This window comes from Doryrhamphus excisus, linkage group LG13, assembly GCF_037039965.1.
Source record: "Doryrhamphus excisus strain RoL-2023G ecotype Guam linkage group LG13, RoL_Dexc_Guam_v1.1, whole genome shotgun sequence".
Classification (NCBI taxonomy): Eukaryota; Metazoa; Chordata; class Actinopteri; order Syngnathiformes; family Syngnathidae; genus Doryrhamphus; species Doryrhamphus excisus.
Window position 1 is genome coordinate 4,657,082 of NC_136369.1, and position 18,485 is coordinate 4,675,566.

At 39.8% G+C, this 18,485-nt stretch overlaps 2 protein-coding genes across 2 annotated transcripts in view; one reads left to right on the forward strand and one right to left on the reverse strand.

Moving 5' to 3' along the window:
• Nucleotides 1-1,492: 1,492 nt before the first annotated feature.
• LOC131139392 (cyclin-dependent kinase inhibitor 1B-like) lies at nucleotides 1,493-2,151 on the forward strand. The gene is made up of 2 exons (XM_058088989.2): nucleotides 1,493-1,943; nucleotides 2,035-2,151. The coding sequence occupies exons 1-2, from the start codon at nucleotides 1,583-1,585 to the stop codon at nucleotides 2,127-2,129; spliced, it is 456 nt and encodes a 151-aa protein (XP_057944972.2). The 5' UTR covers nucleotides 1,493-1,582; the 3' UTR covers nucleotides 2,130-2,151.
• A 4,550-nt stretch (nucleotides 2,152-6,701) lies between these two features.
• The window catches only part of kcnq1.1 (potassium voltage-gated channel, KQT-like subfamily, member 1.1), a 52,734-nt gene continuing 40,950 nt past the window's right edge, over nucleotides 6,702-18,485 (reverse strand). The window contains exons 11-16 of the mRNA XM_058088786.2: nucleotides 17,935-18,064; nucleotides 13,245-13,320; nucleotides 11,225-11,319; nucleotides 10,901-10,947; nucleotides 10,753-10,814; nucleotides 6,702-7,436 (exon numbers count right to left, since the gene is read on the reverse strand). Of these exons, the coding sequence (XP_057944769.2) occupies nucleotides 7,194-7,436; nucleotides 10,753-10,814; nucleotides 10,901-10,947; nucleotides 11,225-11,319; nucleotides 13,245-13,320; nucleotides 17,935-18,064 (653 nt within the window). The 3' untranslated portion in view covers nucleotides 6,702-7,193. The remainder of the gene's footprint in view (nucleotides 7,437-10,752; nucleotides 10,815-10,900; nucleotides 10,948-11,224; nucleotides 11,320-13,244; nucleotides 13,321-17,934; nucleotides 18,065-18,485) is intronic.

Sequence of the window (18,485 nt, forward strand, 5' to 3'; positions counted from 1 at the left end):
AGCATGAATGGCATATTCAGAGTGGAGCGGCATGTCACTGAGTATGTTGTTTCACTCTCCTCGCTGCGAGAAACTTAATTTTGTTGTCTGTCTCTTCAGTAATTAAGTGTCACAGGAGTTTGAACCTGACACCCTTCCTCTATGCTATAATGCTACATAGACAAGCACTTTTGCTCCATGACTTACACAAAATAAACACAGTTTGTACACTGATAAACTGTTAATTACGACTCTTCTACACGGCCAAGTAACATTGGAAAGGCGTAGGGCTTCAGCAAGTTTGTCGGCTAGTCCATCTGCATAGTGGCCTAAGTTCCACAAACAGTCCAGTGTGAAATGCCGTTGACAGATTAAAATTAATTTCTTTGGCTGGTAGGGAATCAGGAAGTCCAACCACTTCTGCCTGATGGTTTAGCAATTGTAAAGAAATTTGGCTTTTCCCTTTTGAGGCATTGCTAGCAAGTAAACAGCGAAGCAGCGCTTGGGGGAGGGCAGAAAGTTTATATATAAGGAAGTCAGCCCTTCTGTGATGTCACAAAGGGGCAGTTTTACCGCGCATTTTCAAACCGAGTGTTTTGAGCCATCCCAAACTTCTTTCAGGCCTCACTCCCAAAGACGCAAACCTCATTATCTGAAACTATGGCATCGTTTAGCATGAGAATACAACATTCTAACTACATTTATGGGACAGAAAAGTGGAAAAAGCAATAATATAAATGAATAAATCCTAACCATAAAAATCTTTTAATCCATAAAAATAATAAATTATAATAATAAAGTTATAACACAATGAGAACATATACACACACACATATATATATATATATATATATATATATATATATATATATATAAAATTTTGAAGCATAAAGTTGAAATAGCAAAGACATTTTAAAGTTGTGATATTGGAAACAAAACAGAATAAAGTTAAAATTTGTTGATAATGATATTGTAAATAACAAAAAAAAATCATTATGAAAGTAGTCAATGGGAATGAAGTCACAATGTGGAAAGCTGAAAGTTGAAAGCTGAATAATGTGTAAAATTGAGAAGCAAAACCAACTAAAATGGAAAAACTACAGCAGAGGAGAAAAAGATCATAATAATAATAGACTTTGTCTCCTGTAACAAAGCTGAAATGTATTTTCCTTACATGCGAGAGCTTGTTAGCATATCTACATGGGTTGATTTACAAATTGTGAAAATTGTCACTTTTTAATATATAGCATGAAACCTTTTGAGCCATGGATGGTGGAAGAGAAGAGGACATGAAACAACCCTTAAAGTTAGTCCTTTTGTTATTGCGTCGTAAATATCCATTCGCCATTTCCTATGCTAGTACTCGTCAGCCTCCCCGCTGACGTCAGGCAAGAGGCGGGACACACCCTGGACTGGGCGCCACACCAGCCAATCACAGGAAACATCAATTATAATGGGCCGCATGATACAGCCAATCAGCAGCCTGGGTTTACTACGCACCGGGTCCCCTTTAGTCTTTACTCCTGCCTGTGGCAGAGACCAAAGTAGACCACTCAATACTATACTCAATTCCAACTACCAGTGGAAAAAGACTACTGCGAGGATGAGCCGCAGCGTGTGCAGGTGTCTGTTTGGCCCGGTGGATCACGAGCAGCTGCAGCGAGATTTGAAGCTGAAACTCCGTGAAATCTCCGTGGAGGACAGCCGTCGCTGGAACTTTAACTTCCAGACCGACACGCCGCTGCCTGGCATGTTTGAGTGGGAGCCTGTAGACTGCACAGCCGAGTTCTACCTGGAGTCCTCCCAGATGGCGGACTCTGGCACAAAGGTCCAAACGGAAGACAGCGGCAACAGCAGCAGCAACCAGGAGAACTGCCCCGGTTTCTCCAACAAGCGTCCCGCTGAAGTGACGCCGGTCCGCAGGAAGAGGAGCCTCAAGCCCCGAGATAATGCACCCATCACAGGTTGGGAAAAGAGTCAGTGGTTGAAGTGGGATGGAATTCAGTAAGCAATTACAACTTGTCATAACTTTTATGCACTTTTATTTCTTTGCAGACTTTTTTGTCAAGAGGAGGAGGACCACGGAGAGCAAACGCAGCAACTTTGTCACAAGTTCCACTGAAGCATCTTTGTGCAAAACAATAAGATGATCAATGTGTACCAATGTGTCGGGGTGGGGGTGGGCTCGGGGTTCGGCTGTACTGAAACATTTCAATATATATTTTTATATTTTTATAATATATTTTTTTTATTTAAATTGTGCGTATTTTTTGATTGCAGTATTAAGGTAAATGAAGAGTTTTTGTCTTTAAATGAGAATAAAATAAGATTAACATAGGAATACATTTTGTTTTCATGTTCAACTGAATGCTGGAAAAATAAGCCAAAAAAGAGGCTTTGCGTTGTTATTTTGTTATTAGTTGCTTTTAGGCATCATCATATCAGCTTTTTGTTCTGTTTTTCTTTTGGATACACGATGAAGCGGCCCTTCTCTTTGTAGCAATACTGCTTCCAATGACCAGATCTTGATGTAAATGCTGCTGCTATTATTCTATTTATTGTTTAATGTTATCTAAAATTTTTGACTGAGCAACTTTTTTTAAATTAATGTTTTTATTTATTTTTTTGTCCGTGTTATTGTTGATGAGCAGTTTCAGTTTCAACTGTATTTTCACGTCTGAAATGAATGAAAGTTTGTGCACGCCTGCTAAAGTTGTAAGTTTAATAAACTATCCATGAAAATACCCAGCTATCAGTGTTTGGTTGATTAATGGAGGGAAGGAAGAAGCTGCAAATGCATTCATTCAAATTCACACATTCACACACATTCCACTCTGTGTCTCACACATTAATATCACAAGCACCATGCCACAAGAATAAACAAACCCTCTCTTCAGGCCTTGATACAGGCATGGCGGTGTGAAGGGGAGTGGAGTGCCGTGTCTCTGGAGGCCCACTATTCATCTAAAAACAAATGTGTAACAACACCACCCATAAACTGGACCCTGGGGTGCAAGGATAGAAGAGCAACACAGCCAGCCAAGCTTTTCTATCAGATTGCATATTATTTTCTTTATTGAGCTCCTCTCCAAAAACCTTGGAATGAAAACCTTGAAAAAAAGAGTCATTCTTCTGTTGATGTGCAGCAAAAACAGGACAGGCAAAGAACAACCACCCACCCAGAGGCAGAAAACACATTTGGGCAGCAAGTGAGTGAAGAAGACATTATTATTTAAAGATTGCATTTCCGTTCCACCGAATCGGTTGACATGTGCGCCCCCTCCCAAAAAGGTTTCAATGTCCAATAAAATTAACAGTAACATTTAACATTTGTTAACAATGGAAAATGGTTATAAATACATATAAATGATGAATACATGAGGTTATTTTTACTGTGACTTTATAAAATGTGTCTTATGACAGCGAGATAAACATGGACATCACCTTCATGTTTTGAGTTATTTTTTAAATTCAACACTGCTTCTTGCCTCAAGTATTTGCATTGCGTTTGATCATCAACACACAAAGGTGTTGTCCGTGTTGATCTCGCGGCCACTTTTATTTTCTAAAATCACGTCTTCAATCAAGTAACCTTAAATGTTCACATTTTTGGTGTTAACTGAAAAACACGCTAACCAGGGTGTACACTAACCAATTGTATTGTATTATGTATTTCATAAGTCTGTGTCAAAAACTCACTCCTGTTACTTTCAGTCCAGTTACTTAAATGAGCCACCTTGCAAGAAACCCAGACAAAAACGAAAAACATACTAACCAGGGTGTACACTAACCAAGGTTAATTTCTATTTGGTAGTTCTGTGCCAAAACCTCACTCGTTACTTCAAATCCAGTTACTTAAATGAGCCATCTTGCAAGAAACACAGAAAAAAAATGAAATAAAGGTGCCTGACATTGGCCAACAAACATTTTGAGTCTTTCAATAATTGCATTAGAAAATATCTGTATAGAAAACATTGAATCAGAAGCATTAGATGAAAAATAGATTAAAAAGATGCAACTACCACATTAGCCCATTGAAAAGGCCACGTCCCATTGATCAGAACGCATGCACACAATGTTGGGTTTTCAGCTGTAAAGAATTCAAGAGGCCATCTGGCCAGTGAAGAGGACACTGACAGAGTGTGCCATCTATTTCACCTGCAAATCAGCTTTTGCAACTATTCAACCCCCACGTCTTTTCTTTACTTTGCCCTTTTCACTTGCTTCCTTTTCATAGTCAAAGCCTCTTTTATCATTGACATGTGCCCCAACCTATTCCAATAATGTTTACTCTCCTGCCGGCTCGTGTTTACTTGTAGGTTGCTGTCCCAGAGGGAGCCTACTGTTGGTTATATTCAACAAATAAACATAATAGTTGCATTTTCACATGAATTTACATACAGTACTTATCAGATCATGTACCTTTATTTGATGCAGGATTTCTTATGGGTCCCGAAGGTTTTCTTCCACAGACCATCTTAATTAAATTTGCTTCAAGTACTCAGCAAAGTGTGCTGTTCATCACCGGCGTACACAACCTTCTTTAACAGCTCATCAGTGATGCTGGAAACACACAATTCTAATACTCACAAACTGGAATCGGGAAGATTGTATATTCCTAACCTAATAGCAACACATTCAAATATGACGACAAACCCAAACGTGTTTTGTAGGTAAAAATCCAGAATTAAAGTACAATTAAAGATGTTGCTATTAATATTACTGTCAAAAACCCTAACTTTGTATTGACAGAAACATCCTTTACACTCTTTGCGGCTACTGCAGCGATTACTGATTTCCTGTCCCAATACCCAAAGTAGCATTAAGTACTAATGTTTTAACCCCCATCCTCCTGAGTCAGCACAAAGACAAGCCACACTCAGCACACTTTAAGGGGGTAGGGCCCATTGTTTTGGAGACTAGAGGCAGATGGTCACTTGGGCCTATTCTCCACATGAGCACTTGTGTAAAGGAATGCTTGGACAGCTCATGGATGACCAGTGAAGAGAAGGTCACGATCTGCTGCCCACAGGTCACTCGTATATGGAGCACGGTGCTCAGCATAGTCTAAGTGTTTGCATCCTCCCCCACAGACAACCACTACAGCTTTCCAGTGACAAAGAAACGTCTGCTGCCAACATGAGTGATGCATGACTCCGAAGGCAGGTCATTTGAATGCTGCCCATCAAACTGAAAGGGGAAAGAACAATTGAGTGACGGCTGAGTGGAGTAATAGGACTACAACGTTCCTGAGGATGGAAGAAAGTCTTCCACATGGGATGCTCATCGAAAAGAGCGGCGTATATTAGAAATGCTTTACGTTGTCACACCACAGAGCACAGCTGTAGTGGTGACAAAGCTTCTGTGCTAATGAGCGAAGCCTATCAGTCAAGCTGTCTATCCACCTGACATGCATGCTTAATTCATGCAAAATGGTGAAGGAAAAAAAAACAAACCTTGGCTTTTGTTATTAATTTGTTCCAAAGCGCTGGATGAAAACCTAAAACGCACATAAACCAAGGACATTTTTCCCATGAGAAATAATGTAAAGCCAATACATTTGTTGCAGACACCCCCAAAATACATGTTATAGAGAATAATCATAGTTTTAAATGCAGAAAACAAAATTGATGAATGGATGGAAGGTATTGATGTGAACTTCCCATAAATCCTGGCAAGAAGCATACAGTATCGGCCAAACGTACTTGATGTTTGTGTAAACCAAGTCCAATGTATTCTCCCCTCTGGTAGCAAACTGCTGGTAAAAATTTGGAAGCACCGTGTTCATGTTGGCCTGGTTAAAGTCTCCAGCCACAATAAACACGCAGTCCGGGTGTGTGGATTGCATGTCACCGATGGCAAGGTAGAAGGGACATACGTAGAAACAGCATACACATTATTTGGTTAAGGCATGTTAAATACTGGCTGCACGGCGGACGAGCGGTTAGTGTGCAGACCTCGAGCTAGGAGATTGGAGTTCAATTCCACCCTCGGCCATCTGTGTGGAGTTTGCATGTTCTCCCCGCACATGTGTGGGTTTTCTCCGGGTACTCCGATTTCCTCCCACATTCCAAAAGGTCAGGGGTCGGCAACCTTTCCTATGAAAAGAGCCATTTGACTAAAGAAAATAGAGTGGAGCCGCAAAACATAATTCAAAAACAATATCTTATTAACTTTCAAAAGTTTATACCTGATGCCTGAAGAAATGTGCAGCGACGTGCTCACATACTGAGCGAATTGCGCATCTCCCATGATTTCAATTGACTGCCAGATTTAGATTTAGATTTATTTTGGGGTATCAAAGTAGTTCAGAGGAGGAAAAACGGAGTTGATCGAGTACTTTTGCTTGTATACATAATGTACATAAATATCTGTTTAAATGTAAACTCTGTTTACATTTGTTGACAAACATGTTTCCTCTGGCCCAACAAGTTCGGGTGATAAATACTTGAGCATTGCGAAGGGAGCCACAACAAAGAAGCTGAAGAGCTACATGCGGCTCTGGAGCCATGGGTTGCTGACGCCTGTGCTAGGTTAATTGGCGACTCCAAATTGTCCATAGGTATGAATGTGAGTGTGAATGGTTGTTTGTCTATATGTGCCCTGTGATTGGCTGCCGACCAGTCCAGGGTGTACCCCACCTCTCGCCCGAAGGCAGCTGGGATAGGCTCCAGCACCCCCGCGATAAGCGGTAGAAAATGAATGAATGAATGTTAAATACCATGGAGAGATTGGATAGTTGTTAATGGTTTTATTGTTCATTAATACATCAATACAAATAATGTGGAAGTAATATTGTGATGTACGGCACGTTAATGTCATAAACATTTTAATACTGGAATTAAAAATGCATTTTAAGTGCATTGAAAAAGGAGATAAAAGTACAAGTGGTCTTTAATCCTATGCTGGTGTAATAATCATTAAACACATTAATTAGGCATTAAGATAGGTATTAGTTGTGTTATTCGACAATAAGAAAAAAAATCCTTATGCATATTATTATCATGCTTGTTTATATCCTACGGAATGGTATCACCATGCCTTGCCCCCCCCCCACCTCCCAAAAGGACAAAACTTGCTTGTTTGTGTTGTTACCATAGTGGACAGTGCATTGATCAGAAGACAAATAAACTTGTGTTTTTTGTCAGGAACATGTGTGGTATATCTTATGGTAATGTTGATGCTTAGATGGATAGAGACAGTAGTAATAGAATTCAGTTGCTTTCCTCTGATGTGGCAGACAAAGTGATGGGAGGATGGGGGTAGGTAGAAGAACATGGTGACAAAGACAGTTGCTCATAGCTTGGCAGGCTATCCTGGCCGGGTATGACATTGGTGGCCTGTCCAGGCTGTGGCATCAGTCTACCTCCACCTTCACCCTCACCGCCATCCCTCCGGTCCAGCAGAAGAGTGAGGGAGTTGGCAATGCGGTTCAGCATCAGATCCATGTGTGTAATCTATGAAAAGTTAATTGAAGTTATAAATAACACTTTAAAATACAACTTCTATACTGCAAAGTCAGCTTTGTAGTAGAACTGGAATGAATGGTTGTAATTATCCACAATGGATCCCACGAGCTGTGTACTTAAAAATGCAAAGAGATGAACTTACAATTGAAGTGGAGTTCTTCTACTGAGGAAGTTGGCAAGTCAATTTCAATAAAAAGAAAATGACATTATTCCAAATAAGTGCAACATTCATTTCTGCCGATAGCAGCAGACATGGTGGAAAAATCACTGTCAATAAACTGTCCGATACTATGGGACATCTGTCACGGTCGGGCATGGTCGTGTAGTGTAGCGACCCCAGGATGAGGACCCAATTGCAGGTAAAAATGTGTTTAATGCGGATGCTATGCAGCAGAACAACTCACTAGCATGCCCAACTAAAAAAAAAAAAACCACAATGATCCCACATTGGAGAAGCACACACCTGAACTAAATAGACAGGACAAATTAGGGACAGGTGTGGGTGATAAGGACAACCAAGGCAGACAAGGCAAAACAGGAAGTCAAAATAAGAGTGTCAAAAATGGAAACTAAAGCCCAGAGAGGGAGCATAGACAAACTGCCAGGTGGGACGCTACACGGGACATGATAACTAATTAGAGTCCATTGTGAATGCTAATTTTAATACTGTGATTTTTGTAATGTTTTACTTTAAAATAATATTTATCATAAGACATGTCTGAGAGCCTTACGCAGCCATGATTAGAGCCACATCTGGCTCCCAAGCCATAGGTTACCTGACACTGGTCAAACTAATCAAATGTGTCCCTGCATGGCCCACCCACGTCCTCACTTCCTTGGTTACATTGACAGATATGTTGACGTGTGACGACAATCTCTCATTATCTGTCATCATCTGTCAACTAAAATCAACACTTTAGCACAAGTTGTTGTATAACTGCTGCCGTAGGAGTAACACTGACGGTTAAAAAAATATTTAAAAAATATAAAACAATAATACGATAGGATACGATATTACTTTTGTTTTATGACAGCATCCGACCTTCACAGGATCTGCTGAAAAGAAATTCAGGCCCTTGGACAAATGTAGTTGATGAGCCCTGTTTTACTAAACATAATAAAAAGGGTTACAATTATCAATCACACTATTGGGGTTTTAAATCTTTGACAAAATACTGTATCTATTTTTTTAACCATAGTTTGACATTGATATACACCAGAATGCATACTCTATTAATTAAAATAGTAGCCTATTCTCTGCACGCAAACTTTTATTGCAGTTGTATTTAATCTATAGCTGTCAAAGTTAATGCAAAAAAGAAACAAACAAGTATTTTTATTGGGAAAGTTCAGTGGTACTTTGAGTGTGAGTGCCCCAACAATTTTTTTTGATGCAAGCATTGAAATGCATTGAACTGTGAGCTAAAGTTGGAGTTATAGCTGCTATTGACGGGCTGTCAATGTAATGACCGTGGCTGAAATGGAGTGCTGTACTAGCATTTGCATCAAACTAGCTATTGAAACATTTTCAACACCTCAATAAAAACATACGTACATTGTAGCGATATTACATTATAGCCACATTTGTTTATAATTCCTAACGACGCCACCATCAGGCACAAGTGGTTGGAGTTCCTGATTCCCTACCAGCAAAAGAAATGTATTTTAATCTGTCAACGGCATTTCACACTGGACTGTTCTGAGAACATGGGTCAGTATGCAGCTGGACTAGCCGACAAATTGCTGAAGCCCTACACGTTTCAAACATTACTTGGCTGTGTGGAAGAGTCTGAAGAGCAAGTCATAATTAACAGTCTATCAGCGTCCTAACTGTGTTTATTTTGTGTAAGTCATGGAGCCAAAGCGCTTGTCTGTGTAGCATTATAACATAGAGGAAGTGGGTTTGCTAATAGTTTTTTACACACTGCTAGTCCCACAAAACACATTCAACATTACCGACGCTGTAGAAAACCTAACGCTAAAATGCTAAAACTACTTATTATTGAGCGGCGTCTTGAAGTAACCTCTTTTCTTGAGAAACTTTGGACTTTCCACTTCTGGATCGGATTCGGGATGTTAAAAGCCGACATTTTGAAAAGGTAAATCGCTGTTCATCAACACCTATAAAGTTGGCAGCACAAACCTGAAGTCTTTCTTTGCACTTAGTGACCAACCACAGCAGAGTGGGCGTGCCTGGGGGCGGGCCGTTGGTGGAATACATTATAACAGACCATTTTTGCAGGAACCATGAAATCCAAAGAAAGACAGCTGAATAGGTGCAGATTCTGGAAGAACTAGAATGCTTTCTGTGAGGGTTATATGCTCCAAAATGACCACAATAGGTCCCCTTAAAAATAAAAAACTTTATCCAGCAGAAAATATGTCTCACTCACCATAGGTTGATAAACTGTATAAATACATGACAATACATGTAAAATATGCGCTATACATGTAGTTAAAAAGACTAATTTTACATGCTCATACTGTAAAGTTTCATCCATGATGTTTTTTTCACAAGTGCTGCTATTTCACATTCAAGGTGGTCCTTGAATGCAGAATAGTTGCTATGAGACCACAGAATCACTAGCTTGGACTACCTCGTCAATCCGACCACAAAAATCCAGTCAGGTGAACTAAAGTTCATATATTATCTACGGGTGCTTCCATCAGGGTTTTATGCCACCAATGCTGATACCGATCATCCATGAGTGAGATGGGCCAAAATCAATCACATGGATCAACTGTACATTTTTGGTAAGGGAGTGATCGACACGATGGCATCCATTGTTGTAGCCTGTGTCAAGCTCAACACAGGACACGTCGTGTTGTTGGCAACCCTTCCTGACACAGCAGACACATAGTATTTGCAGCTGACCAGTTTTTGTCATGGCTTTGAAAGGTTTTTTTTACAGAAATTGTCCGATATTGATCACTGGTCAATCGTTCCGAGAATCCTTAATGTTAATATAAATCGGAAATTACAACAGGCAAGCAATGTGGATTATGTAGACAAGCCTCCAGTGGTACAGTAACCTCATGACCAGGCTAAAGGCTATACTGTGACTCTGATCTGTTCATCAATATTACATTATCATTCATTCATGGTGATTACCTAAACATTTTTTACTTGTTTATTAAGTGTCTGAGGCATATTTTAGAGCTTAGACCTGAATTGTTTCGCACGTGGACAATGGCAATTGAATTAACCACCACCAAGTATTCATTTTGACAGAATGACATCATAAGATGCTGTAAAATGTGTGGACGTAAAGCAGAAATTTGGCAAAAAATGACATAAATTCACCTTGTCCTCCATTCTGCTGAGACGGCATCCAATGGAGTTGTTTCCCTTGTCTCTAGCACGATCTACAAGCAGAAACAGTACTTATATATATATATGATACACGTGTGTATCAGCTGTAGTCGTTGAAAACGGTTATGTAATCAATTACCTGCTCCTGTCTGGAACACAGTAATCTTCCCTAGTGACTGGTCCAGTCTGAGAGACATAATCAGACATTCAATACTGATCAATCGGTGTCCCAACATTTCCTAAATGACGCAATTTTATTCCGCAAAAGGAAATTTTGTCACTGTCGAGAAAAGACTACATGCAGACAAGGAGAGATGTCAGAGTGATGGGGTACACAGCAGGATTCAAAACCACAGCCTGAATCCTTACGGATTGAGCCACTGCCCCAATTTTCCTATCCATACTCCAACATTGTCCTTATCTGTACTGGTGAAATGATCAAGTGTTCATCTGCGCAGTTTACCTTCTCTGTAGTTCCTTGATTCGCACCATGAGGTTGAGGTGACCATGGGAGTATTGCTCAATCACATCTCGAACATCATATGGTTTACGAGCTTGCTATTAAGAAAAAGAACATCGGGCCTCCTTTAGAAATTATTCTCTAGAAAAGGCCTGCAAACACACTTTTTAAGAATGCAGCATTCACCGCACTACATTTCCTTGGAATACTCCAAAAAACGCTTTGCATTAAAGTAATATAATACAGTTTATTATAGTGCTATTAGTAGAACTAAATAAGGCCAGCAACCTTGTTGACAGAGATGTGCATGCAGCACGACAGCATTAAATGTTCTGGTCCAGCTCTGATAACGCTGGCCAGTCCACCCCCACTTAAAAGCCACCAGACCTTCCCGCCTACGGTCAGTGATTCAGCAGCGCCGTCTTCTTCAACATTTCACCATCCTAACTAATTTGGCTAAGTTTGTTTTTGTTATAAACAAAGCTCATTCCCTTATGTGGGGAACTAAGGAGTGAAAAAAGTGCAAAACCTCAACACTTTCACATTATCAGAGAAGCATAAAGACATAAAGGTAAAAATTGTGGGCTTCTTAAACTGTGGTACATGCATGCCATGCTATTTAGCTGTATAATGACGTATTCATAAATTGTCCTCTTAGTGTAAATTGCATGTGTGTTCTGCTGTAAAATGCTTATTTTCTGGAAAAAAAAGTAAAAAAAACATTTTTTGACCAAAAATCTGCAAAAGAATAAATGGATATTTCAAGTGTTTGCCGAAATTAAACATTTTCAAGCATTAAAATTGGCCAAATAAACCAAAATACAAATATAAAACATACAAAAGACACATTCAAATCTGTTGATGTGTAGTATTCTACACTGGTCACTAGGTGTCAGTAATATTACTATAATGTTCGGTGAGACAAGTGCCAGACATGATTGCCAGAACAACAGCCGTTTTTTGCAGATTTGAATAATGATAATTCCTAATTAAAATCTCAAATAAAAACACCGGCTATGGTTACAAACTGAAACTCAACTATGAACCCCCGACGTCACTTCCTGTCTGCCTCTCTCTCTGCTCACCTAGGGAACACATTTCTTATTTAAGACTTATTTACTCTTATTGTATCTACTATCTATTGTAAAAGTGACTCTGGGGGTGTTATTTCATGTCGCGAGGGCTCTAATAATGTTAACAACTGTATTTAGAAGGTCTCTATTAATTAAACACAAATATCCCATTTATAAACTGTGGTGAAACCAGCGGTGTTGTTTGGTCTAGAGACAGCGCCACTGAGGAAAAGACACGAAGCAGAACTGGAGCTAGCAGAGATGAGGATGCTGAGGTTGTCATTGGGAGTGACCAGGATGGATAGGATCAGGAACAAGTACATCAGAGGGACATTACATGTTAGAGGCCTTGGAGATAAAGTCAGAGAGGCCAGACTGAGATGGTTGGGACATGTCCAGAGGAGATATAGTGAATATATTGGTAGAAGGATGCTGCGTTTAGAGCTGCCAGGTAGGAGGTGTAGAGGAAGACCAAAGAGGAGATTTATGGATGTAGTGAAGGAGGACATGAGGGTTGTTGGTGTGAGAGAGACAGATGCAGAAGACAGGGTTGGATGGAGGAGATTGATTTGCTGTGGGGAACCCGTATGGAAAAGCCGAAAGAGAAGAAGATTCTATACATATCACTATGGCCCGGTTTGGAACAAATTAACCATAATAAATGAGAGACTAGGGTATTATCAGAAAAATATTTTAAAATAGCATATATTTGTTGTTGTAGTTGTATTCCAGCACTCTTACTGATTTTTCCCATCTCTGCTGACTAGTCAAGGTGATCAAACACCTCTGAACGCACTTCTACACTACTGGAAACAACGTCAGGCATGTTCATATTATGTACAGTGGTGTGAAAAAGTGTTTGTCAAGCTTCAGAACTGTCAATGTCACCCTTTTCCTCGATAAATAAACAAATCCCCCTTTTTCTTCACAACACAAAATGTCATACTGACCTGAAACTTGGTTTTGGCCACATAATAGCGCATTCTCTGGATCACACAAATGGCCCGTCTGTGAGACTCAGTTAGTCTGTTGAAAGGTTTTGACATGAAAAATAGTATGATTCATTCACTGTATTCATGTTGAAGAACCATGTTAACCACACTTCAAATCAAATAATTTGCTAAGAAGGAAGTTTTGACAGCAATCTGCAAATCTTAAGTGCTTATTATGATTATCTACTGCACTTGGGGTAAGAATTTGTGTGACATCAGGTTTATAATCCATTGATTGATAGTTCAATAGAAATGGATCCGTGATCTATGACCTTTTATTTATTACAATTTATTATTAAGATAAGGCACTCTACCATGAAACAAACAACAATCATGAAGCAATGAATAGGTTGCAGGCGATATATATTTTTACATAAACGTGCTGATGGTCAACCAAATAAATGGTTTCCCTGGGGAAATGATCATCATTCTCAAGCTATGTTGATTGCTTTTTTCCCCCTTTTTTCATAGTCAAACACAGGTAAAGTGTACAAATTGAATACGTAAAAATGACCTGCAGTCAGCATAAAGGAATATTTCTTGGAATATGGTGACATCTCGCTGAAATGACCCTCAAAAGATGGTTGCACATTTAACCACAGTTATCATTATGGACTACTGCCACCTCTCCGGGGCAAACGAGTAAGTGGCGGGAAGAGCAGTGTATATTCTATATTGATATTTGTCCATCAGCTCGCAATGCTATCAGCCAGGTGTAGCTATAGAATGTAGAAATTGGCTTATATCATGAAGGCTGTGCTCTGTGAAATAGAAATCCATTATCCACCACCAAGAGTAAATGGAGAACACAGTTTTCATTCCACTTGAGCAAGGCTGATGTTGAAGACTGAAGAAATGATTCCTTATCTTGATCGGGGTAAAAGTGTGTAAATCCTAATCCAGCACCAGGGCTTTTTGGTTGGAACTCTGCTTTTATCTGACGTTTTTTCTTTGTGCAAGAGGAAGCTTAAAAGACTTACATCAAAAAAAAACATCTACCAACAAACCTTTCTATATTTTAGAAATCACATATATTCCATACAAAAACTTCTACATAGCGCAGACAGATTATGAAAAATATCTTAGGCTCCTTGCAAGCTGGAAAAAGAAAGTGAAAGAGCACTCTGCAGAGCACATAACTTCATAACACCAAACACTGATGTTGGTGGTAATGTGAATAATGTACAACTATATTGTAAAACCATAAAAAATAAAAAATCCAAATTATTGGACCAATATGAGGAATTATGATGTGATACTAATAAATCCAATCAAAAATTTCTATGATAACCAATAATCTTGAAAAAAAACAGAGAGACGAGATTACTTGTACAGTGCTGGTGAGCAAATCAAGCACTGTTTTTTTCCCTGCCGGTGATGTTAACAGCCTGTTGTAACTTCCCCTGAGCTCACTTGTAAACAAACATTTGTTGTTCCAGACGAAGGCATTTCCAAATGCTTCATGACGAGGGTTTAAAAAAACCTATTGAGCTTCAACACATCAAACCTATCTGTCACCTGAAACACCAGCATCGCTACGACACTCAGGGCTTGTTCCTATCGCTGCAGCTAACCAAGGTTCGGTTGCACGGTGGTTTGTCTATACAGTGAAGAAAATAAGTATTTGAACACCCTGCTATTTTGCTATTTCTCCCACTTAGAAATCATGGAGGGGTCTGAAATTTTCATCGTAGGTGCATGTCCACTGTGAGAGAGATAAACTAAAAAGAAAAATCCAGAAATCACAATGCATGATTTTTTAACAATTTATTTGTGTGATACAGCTGCAAATAAGTATTTGAACACCTGTGTATCATCTAGAATTCTGACCCTGAAAGACCTGTTAGTCTGCCCATTAGAAGTCCACCTGCACTCCATGTATCATCCTGAATCAGATGCACCTGTTTGAGGTCGTTAGCTGCATAAAGACACCTGTCCACCCCATACAATCAGTAAGACTTTAACTTGTAACATGGCGAAGACCAAAGAGCTGTCCAAAGACACCAGAGACAAAATTGTACACCTCCACAAGGCTGGAAAGGGCTACGGAGCAATTACCAAGCAGCTTGGTGAAAAAAGGTCCACTGTTGGAGCTATCATTAGAAAATGGAAGAAGCTAAACATGACGGTCAATCTCAATCGGAGTGGAGCCCCATGCAAGATATCACCTCGTGGGGTCTCAATGATTCTAAGAAAGGTGAGGAATCAGCCCAGAACTACACGACAGGACTTGGTCAATGACCTGAAAAGAGCTGGGACCACCGTTTCCAAGGTTACTGTAGGTAATACACTAAGACGTCATGATGTGAAATCATGCATGGCACGAAAGGTTCCCCTGCTTAAACCAGCACATGTCAAGGCCCGTCTTAAGTTTGCATATGACCATTTGGATGATACAGAGGAGTCATGGGAGAAAGTTTTATGGTCAGATGAGACCAAAATAGAACTTTTTGGTCATAATTCCAATAAGCGTGTTTGGAGGAAGAAGAATGAAGAGTACAATCCGAAGAACACCATCCCTACTGTGAAGCATGGGGGTGGTAGCATCATGCTTTGGGGGTGTTTTTCTGCACATGGGACAGGACGAGTGCACTGCATTAAAGAGAGGATGACTGGGGCCGTGTATTGTGAGATTTTGGGGAACAACCTCCTTCCCTCTGTCAGAGCATTGAAGATGGGTCGTGGCTGGGTCTTCCAACACGACAACGACCCGAAGCACACAGCCAGGAAAACCAAGGAGTGGCTCCGTAAGAAGCATATCAAGGTTCTAGCATGGCCCAGCCAGTCTCCAGACCTGAACCCAATCGAAAATCTTTGGAGGGAGCTCAAACTCCGTGTTTCTCAGCGACAGCCCAGAAACCTGACTGATCTAGAGAAGATCTGTGTGGAGGAGTGGGCCAAGATCCCTCCTGCAGTGTGTGCAAACCTGGTGAAAAACTACAGGAAACGTTTGACCTCTGTAATAGCAAACAAAGGCTACTGTACCAAATATTAACATTCATTTTCTCAGGTGTTCAAATACTTATTTGCAGCTGTATCACACAAATAAATTGTTAAAAAATCATGCATTGTGATTTCTGGATTTTTCTTTTTAGTTTATCTCTCTCACAGTGGACATGCACCTACGATGAAAATTTCAGACCCCTCCATGATTTCTAAGTGGGAGAAATAGCAAAATAGCAGGGTGTTCAAATACTTATTTTCTTCACTGTATGTGCCCTGTGATTGGCTGGCGACCAGTCCAGGGTGTACCCCCGCCGAATGCATGAATGAATAACCAAGGTTCCATTGTTGTTCAAAAGCCAAATATCCGTAGCATGTTGCATTGAACGTGTCCCAACAACAAGCTCATCATTACAACACAATTTAGAAAGAAAGTCCCAAGGGGTAAACATTTTAGCCCGGTTTGTTTCACTTCAGGTAATCTCTTCCAGCCCAGTTACTTTATCGTTATATGTCCATGTGCTTCAGTCATCAAGCAGACGTGCCACTTTCCTTAACAGTCATTTCACAACGATATGCTCAGGATGGGTAAATTATATGTGTTAATTAGAGATACTGAATACATGTACGAGACACTTCATTGGGAAAACGAGCAGAATCAAACTCCGATCAAACATTCTGCCTATACAAAGATAGTGCTCAATTTCAATAGAAACTGTGGATGTAGTTTGTAGTGGTGTTGAACTGCCTTGCATTATGGTATTTCTGAATGAATTATATTATGTATTATTTATAACTATTTATAAATATAGTTTTTTATAATATACGTAGTTTCATTACCACTCTTATGTAGTTAAGACCACAACATTAACCACTCTTGAAAACAACATATTGAAAAAAATCTTGTAGTAGGCAGTGGAAGTGTATGTCAATCAAAACGGAGTCTCTCTGTAAAGATATATACAGTCATCGCAGTTTGAACATTGCACCCTCACGCTATCCTGTTTTTTCACAAATCATTGAAGAAATTGCAGTCGCTAGTCATCAGTAGTTACACTGATGAAGACATGGAGAAGAGTGAAAAAAAGTTATTGTCCCATTCCATGTGGAAGTGGTAATTTGTTGACATCTTACTTTTTTCTTCTTACCCACTCTGTTGGAAACATTCTCAAGTTTAGAATAAGTTATTTTAGAGAGGCCAACTAGTTAGCTCGCTAGCGCTCTTATGTCTCTACAGTGATCCTGTAGCCTGCGCAATGTGGTGTAAACAAAGAATAATGGGAATGTAAGTTGACTTATTTCATGTCTTCAGTGCTCTAATAATGGTAAAAACTATATTTAGTCCTAAACAGGTTTTCTATGCTCTAACTATGAAAATATTTAGTTTTTAAATAGAAAACCCTACTTTGTGGAAATTCACTTATCACAGTCAGGTCTGGAACAAATGAACTGTGAAAGTGAACTGTTGACAGCTTTGGCTTGGCCCGGGACAGTGTCCCCCCACCACACGCACACACACCAGTTCTGGGCCCCCCTCCTGCCTGGGACAAGATACCCGTTTGTCCCCCCCCTGTCAATGGCCCTGGCTGTATATACATACTATATATTTTTAAGTCAACACCATGTCTACTTTAACCTGTTAATTTAATGTCCTCATTTAAAAACAGCATCATGGCAATGAAAGAATGGGTGAGAATCAACTCACTCTGATGTAGAGAGACAGGCGTTCGGACCACTGTCTCGCTCTGACTCCTGCTCCAGGTCATCTGCAAAACTACATTTCCTTGGCAGGCCAGTGGGACAATGGACATCCTGAAGGCCAGGACTTCTTTTCTCTGGAGATACACATACCATCTTGTTTACAGGACTTTTATATTCATGTAAAGTGAATAAAATCAAGGATATTTTCAAAAACGGCAATTTGTGATTTAAAAAAACAAAAAAACAAAAAACCCAGAAATGTAAGAAGTGTTCAAAAAAGTCTGTCCACATAAAAACACATCCATTGGCTGCCATGTGTATTTTGGCCAATTAGGAGTCTGAAAAAGCTACCACAACTGACTTGGCCATGCATTGTAAAGCATCGTAAAGGGTGTACTCCTGCCTCTCACCTGAAGTCAGCTTTTAATTTGCTCAAAAATTTGGTGCGCCTTATGTGTGTACTGAGTTCCAAATGCTTGCCATCATTCCAGGAGGATTAATAAAAGAACAATCGCTGGACATTGGAGTAAACAAGGAGTTCAAAGTGAAGTTGAG